At 40.0% G+C, this 7,165-nt stretch overlaps 1 protein-coding gene across 1 annotated transcript in view; it reads right to left on the reverse strand.

Annotated features, from left to right (window-relative positions):
- Nucleotides 1-235: 235 nt before the first annotated feature.
- The window catches only part of PRKX (protein kinase X-linked), a 41,261-nt gene continuing 34,331 nt past the window's right edge, over nt 236-7,165 (reverse strand). The window contains exons 6-8 of the mRNA XM_015819288.1: nt 5,489-5,546; nt 4,174-4,251; nt 236-742 (exon numbers count right to left, since the gene is read on the reverse strand). Of these exons, the coding sequence (XP_015674774.1) occupies nt 617-742; nt 4,174-4,251; nt 5,489-5,546 (262 nt within the window). The 3' untranslated portion in view covers nt 236-616. The remainder of the gene's footprint in view (nt 743-4,173; nt 4,252-5,488; nt 5,547-7,165) is intronic.

Consider the following 7,165-nt stretch of genomic DNA (forward strand, 5'->3'; position numbering starts at 1 on the left):
TCTATACTACTGAACATGAATAGTATCTATTTTTTCAACCTTTATCGTGTCTTTTTTTTAAAAAAAAATCTATGCATAACACAGTAATATTCATTTTCAAGATATTTTTGGAAGTATTTTCTGTTCTTCATTTCCAGTTTTCATCTAAAACATCAATCTTCTTTCAATTTCTAGCAATTGGATAAAAATGAATATTCAATATACTGGTATTCCATTATAGTGAATATTTAACTTTTTTCATTAAACTTCAGAAAATAAGATTTTAGGTCCTTAATTACCATGTGCAAAGAGTTATACCAATTTTTATACAATAAAAATGCAAAATAAAAGCCATCTAATAATTGCAACAGTGCCTATAGAAGAAATCTATCTAGTCTTCACAGTAGCCAAAATAATTACCAAACATTGTATTAATATTATATTTTTATTAAAAGACAGTCATGGAGCCTTAAGGCATTTCCTTCTATTTTTAATTTAAAAATATCAATGTGTGATTTTGTAAATTAACTACATGCAACAATGTAAAGATTTTAACATTAAGACTGTAAATACACTGGTTTATAAATATGGTGCTTTGGAAGTACCTAATACCTTAATAATTTGATGTATCACACATTTAGAAGTTTTTGAAAATTTCTAAATCTTTAGGAGGTACTGGTGGTATTTTGTTCCAATCATCTTCAGGGTAAGCTTCAAAATTAGATGTATCACCATCATTTGATACTTTCGGCACTATAGGAGGCTGAATGAAACAATAATATAAGTTTTAAGTAAATAAATATAATCTCATGTGAAGATTAAAAATTATATTTTATCCTACTTTTTTGAGATTCTATGGCACAGCTGTCAACAGCATCTGGGATGAGTTTAAGTTATCTAAGAATATTATTGCTTGCTCTGAGTTATAGAACTGTAGATCTTGACCCCTTCCAGTTAAGTTTCACACCCAAGTGTGAGATGGAACTGCTTGTTCTTATGGATGACTTCAAGGAAGTTCAAATATTAGAAGTCTACAGAGTTTTTAATACCATACCATCAAACATGGTATTTAACTGCACCACTTGTTAAAGTTGGAAGAAGGAAACACTGTTCTGCAATAGTTCCATTCCTCCTTGATTGGACAGTTCCAAGTGGTGGCCATAAGGAGAAGAGTATTTCAACTTGGCCATTCATTTGTGGGCTGTCCTCTTTACACATATTGTTCGGCTTCTACAGAAAACTGCTGAGAGGAATCAGCTTTCACTTTGAGTTAAGATACCATTAGTGTGCTAATGATTGTTATACTTTTGAAGCTTGAAAGCAGCAAATACAATCCAACAGCGATCATGCAATCCATTTTAATATTTAGGAAAGAGGAAAAAATCCTGATCTTTCCCATCATAAATTAGGTCCAAAAACTATGGATTTAATATAAAAGCTTGGACTTGCTGGCTATCATTAGGCACAGTAATTATGTCAAGCCCCATGGGCTCGACATTCATGGGAGGGGGGAGGGAGAAGGCGCTGATGCCAGCCGCACCGAACCCCGCAGCTTGACTCCAGCGATGCCACCAGACAGGGAGGCCTCGCAGCCCAGGACTGGCATCTCTGAACAGCTGGGCAGCCGCACAGCTCGGCCCTAGGAACACCGGCAAGGAACGCTTCCAGACAGCTGGGCGACCTTGCGGCTCGGGCCCGGCGACGCCGACAAGGAATGCCGCCAAACAGCTGGACGGCCTTGTGGCTCGGAACCGGCGCCGCCGATCAGTTGAGCGGCATTGTGGTGCCGGTTAGACGTCGCTAACTCTAGACTGATTGCTGCAGTGCTCAGGAGGGGGAGGGGGGTCCTACCTCTGCTGTGGAGAGGCTCTGACGACCCGCTGCGTGGCACGGAAACCGGCAGCAACCGGCAGCAACCGGCAGGGACTAAACGGTGGCCCAGGGGGGTGATAGGGCCTTGCGGTGCTGCCTTTAGGCACAGGCACTGGATGCTGGCTTGCTGACTGGGGGGGTGGAGCTGCGGGGAGGGAATGTATATAAAGCACTGGGAGTAGATCACTCCCAGCACTGACTTTCTATCAGCGTCCTTACCAGTCCCTGGTTCCCACAGACGCAAAAAGAGGATGACAAGGTGACTGGCAAACAGGAACGGTCTGACAAGTGGTTTATTCTTCTCCAAGCAGGCCCACTTTGTCCCATACAAGGGGTTGCCATCCGCTCGGAAGCTGGCCAAACTGTTTATCATGCAGGTATATCGCCTGCACGGGGTGCCCCGACGGATCATCCCAGATTGGGGGGGATGCAGTTCACGGCCCGTTTTTGGTGTGAGTTTATCCATTCTATCAGGTCGTCCCAAGGACTCAGCTCGGCTTATCACCCCAACACCAATGGGGCGGTGGAACGGGCAAATGTGATGGTGGAGCGATACTTACGGAGCTATGTCTCATACCAACAGATGAACTGGGTTGACCTATTGCCATTCGCGGAAGTGGCATACAACAATGCGGTGCACAGCAGCACCGGTTTTGTCCCCTTCCGGGTGGTGCACGGCCTTGACTTTGTCCCAATACCCGAGTATTCACAAGGGGACCCCTAACCCCAGGATTGGATAACTCTCATGGGGGGGGCATGGCGAAATGTGAAGAAGGCCTTAGTAAAGGCCGAGGAGGCCGCAAAAGCGCAGGCGGATAAGAATAAAAGGCCCCAAAAGCCTTTTCGGGTGGGTGACCTGGTGTACCTCTCAACAAAGTAGCTACGCTTGAGGGTGCCCTGTAAGAAGTTGAGTCCAAAATACCTAGGGCTGTTCCAGGTCACACAGGTTATCAATCCAGTAGCTGTATGGCTACAGCTACCCCAGTTCCTGGGGAAGATACACTCGGTCTTCCACTGTAGCCTACTGAAACTGGTAGAGGGTTCCTCCTATAGGCCCGTGAAAGGGGTACCAGGGCCTGTCACCAGGGACCATTACGAAATACACTAAATCCTGGACTCCCGGATCCGACGGGGATGGCTACAGTACCTGGTGTGGTGGACGGGGTACCCTATTACAGAGGCATCCTGGGTGGGGAAAGTGGATGTCCATGCTCCTCTCTTGTTGCAGAGGTTCCATCGACAGTGTCCCAGTAAGCCAGGAGGGCAGTCGGCTGAACCGGCCACCACAGCGGGTGAATGCTTACATGTTTCTCCTTGCCTTCCCGGTGGAGCCCTGGTAGAGGGAGACGCCTGTCAAGCCTCGTGGGCTCGGCATTCACGGGAGGGGGGAGGGAGAAGGCACTGACGCCAGCCGCACTGAACCCTGCAGCTCAACTCCAGCGATGACGCCAGACAGGGAGGCCTCATAGCCCAGGACTGGCACCACCAAACAGCTGTGCAGCCCGGTTCTAGGAACGCCGGCAAGGAACACTTCCAAACAGCTGGATGACCTTGCGGCTCGGATCCAGCGATGCCGACAAGGAACGCTGCCAAACAGCTGGGTGGCCTCGTGGCTCAGAACCGGATGCTGGCTTGCTGACTGGGGGGTGGAGCTGCGGGAAGGGAATGTATATAAAGCGCTGGGAGTAGATCACTCCCAGCGCTGACTTTGCTTGTTGGAATAAACCGCTTGTCAGACCGTTCCTATTTGCCAGTCACCTTGTCATCCTCTTTTTGCGTCTGTGGGAACCAGGGACTGGTAAGGATGCTGATAAATTAGTTAACTACAACTGCATGTTGTAATTAATAATGAAATAGTTAAGTAGTGATGTGCCACACAGTGATTGCATTCTTCTCCTGGCTTCTTCCACCTATCTGTAATTTGGTAATTGAACATATCATCTATATGCAATGTGAACATGTTATTTCCAGCTGCAGCAAATTATAGGATGAAACTATGATTCATGGTATTCTAATTTCAGGTGTAGCAATACCCTAAAAATAGACTCCATTCTGCATTTGGACAAATTATTCACCCATGAATGGGTAGTTTGGAAGCTGTGCCTTTTGGCTGTTCAAAAGAAAAACCTGCACATGAAGTGCAAATGTACTTGGGACAAAGACCCAGGTAAACATTTTATCTTCAAGTATGAGATATAAAAAGGCCACATTAGGTCTTTCACATAGATTTTTAAATACAAACTCCTCTGTAATAATTCAATACAGTAAATATTTCTTGAATGTATATCTTCCCAAGCAGAATCTGTTTTCATGATACTTCACCTTTAATTTTCTCTGTGGTACAGCATCCCAGTCTATACACCTGAACCATCGGTGTCTCTTTATATCATCAGCTCCATTCTTTGGAAAAACAAAAGTTTATTTAATACAAGTTCCTAAAAATATTGTGGCATAAAGTCTATATACTGAAATCAACACTGATTTCTACAATCTGTAGTCTGAAGACATATGTCTAATGCACACTGTTCAAGTTGATCAATTTTTTCTGGTATTGAAAAAAATACTGGATTTCCAGGAACTTCTGTAGACAGTATAAATATCAACATTGTCAAGATGGAAAATAGAATGTTGTGATGCAAGTACCTCATCCGCTTTGTATACACATCAGTAGTCAAAAGGAACAGGGCTTGCATCACAATGCTTGTCTACTATATTGCCAATTTTGATCCTTTTTTAAGCAGATATCATATTAAATAAAACAGGCCCCTCAACAATGACCACATTCCAATTTTAGGTGTCATTGTTAGTGGTAAAGTGATATCTTACACATAGAGAATACAGTTCTTCCTCCATCTATTTGGAGTACCAGATACCTGTCCCAATTTTGTAATTAGAAATGGATTCTATGTCATATTTCACAATGAGTTCACATTTCACATAAATCACATTATGTGACCTTATCTACTTGAATTTTTCTTGGGTCCAGAACCAAATGTACTGGATAAAAAAAATATAGTGGGACATAAATCTGTCCTTAGGATTTACAGATTTACATGCTATCTAATCTCTTTAGATAACAAATAATGAGCTAATGTGATTTTTGTATTGCTTATACAAAGGAGATTTGCAAGCTTCCATGCTCAGTAATGATACAAAGTTACTATACTGTAATGGAGCATGACTTAAGTATTTCAATTAAGCTTGCAGTTATTTTGTGCTATGTTTTATCCATATTGATTATATCTAAATATAAGAATCAAGGCTTAAGGCAAAGGGATTACATGGCTAAAATCCATAGTATTAATATTAAAATTTAGTTTTTCTGATTGCCTATGTAGTATACATTAAAAAAGTTAGTTGAAGAAAAGAAAGGAGAAAAAACTGACTAGAAATTTCAAGGTTGCTACATGCCTCTGTCCCATGAAAATTTGATAATTTATTTCAATTTTATATTTAAGTGAAAACATCACATAGTTAGATGGTTGTCAAATACAAAACAGTAATTCACTGGTTCAGAGTCTTGTAGTTTTTCTATAATGAAAACACGATCTTCCTCCCACACCGTGTCTTCTTAATTTGAAATTTGTTCTTGAGTATAGAAATGTTTTCTTAATGAACTGAGGTAGTGGAAGCATACCTTCATGTTTCCTAGTCGTCTTGTTCTGTCAACCACAAGAAGCTTTTTAATAAGATCCCTGGACAAACAAGGAAAGATTATTTTTTTAAAAAATATATATACAAGTTTGTATGGTTACCTTTTCACTGAAGGAATTATACCTTAGAATATTTCTAGTACTGAGCTGACCAGTAATAACTCTGAGAAGGTAGGAGGAAATAAATCCATCTACTTCTGGTAGAAACTTAAACTGAGCAAACTATGTGTGAAGAATAATATGTCTTATAAGCTATAAGGTCTGATTAAATGGACCTTTAAAACTCATAGACACATATCTGTAGATGTGTTAATATATAATCTTTTTTCTAGACAAGACTTTCATTTTGTTAAATCTTTGCTAATGTTCTTTTAAATGATTATAAAGTTAAGCAAAAAAGTAAAAAAAATTGATTTTGCTTCCAGGATTTTTTTTAAATCAGATTATGTCAATTCTACCTTTAAATTTTCAGGAACTTTTCTTCCAAGTTCTGGATATTAACTAGAACTGCACAAACATCCCCAAAGGCTTTTATAGTTCCAAATAACTGCATAGTTCTTAAGCAATTAAGCTAGTTGCTTACCATGTCTTTCACAATTTAGGAAAACAAGTATAATCTTAAGAAAGCTTCTTAACTGAATGAATTTGCACTTTGGTAGGGGTCCTTCAGTAAGGCAACCTTTATGCCCTTTTATGTATACAAAGTTGTTCATCTAGAAGCCTCTGGAAACAGTACAAATAATTCTGCCTAAGAATTTTATTCCTAGTGAGAAATTTTACCACAATTGGTAAAAATAAGTTTTGAAATTCCATGCCTTTTAAATTTGTACCTTGAACAACCTGTACCAAAAAGTCTTAAAATAAAAATGTATTCCTGTTTAATAAAGTTCAGCTACAATTACCCCAGAACTTGGATGATATGATCAGACCCCCCCTTCTTTTTTGCAATTCTTCAGTTGTTATGTAAAACCACTCCTCTTTAAACATGTAAATTTTAATATGAAAATAAGGCCTAATGAAAATCTGATTCTTAAATTAAAATGGAATATTTACAACGATCACTCTTAGTCCTCTGAATATTAATCAATGCCTGAAATATATACACTGTTGTCTTTTCATATTATTTACAGTTACTTTGTATCTGTATGCAATGGCTTCTTCACACATTGCTATGGGAATACTGCATAAACAAATTGCCTGCACTGATTTTCATTGTGAGACATCATTAGCAGCAAACCACCTTCTTTTAAACGGCCATGGCATAATACCAGGTAAAGCTCCATTTGGGATTAAAGCTTTCAGTCTTTATTTATTTATTTATTTATTTATTTTTTAATAAACAAACTTTATTGATTTTTTTCCCCCAAAAAATAAACAAACATACAATTATGGCATAATTCAATAATACAATTAATAACAAAAACAAACTAAAAAAAACCTCCCATTCTAAGATGCTCAGTCGCCTCACAGGAACACATTCCCTCTCTTCAACCTACTTCCCTCCTACCTTCTACCTGCTTCCCTCCTCTCCACCTTCTCAACCACTCTACTCTACACATCCCCCCTCCTTCCCTCCTCCTCTTCCAAATGTGGTCCTGTAGGTCAATCGAGCCTCCATTCTTATACTAAAAAACCTCCTATTCTAGAATGCTCAACAGCCT

This window comes from Protobothrops mucrosquamatus, unplaced genomic scaffold (genome assembly GCF_001527695.2).
Source record: "Protobothrops mucrosquamatus isolate PMUCROS unplaced genomic scaffold, P.Mucros_1.0 scaffold887, whole genome shotgun sequence".
Lineage (NCBI taxonomy): Eukaryota > Metazoa > Chordata > Lepidosauria > Squamata > Viperidae > Protobothrops > Protobothrops mucrosquamatus.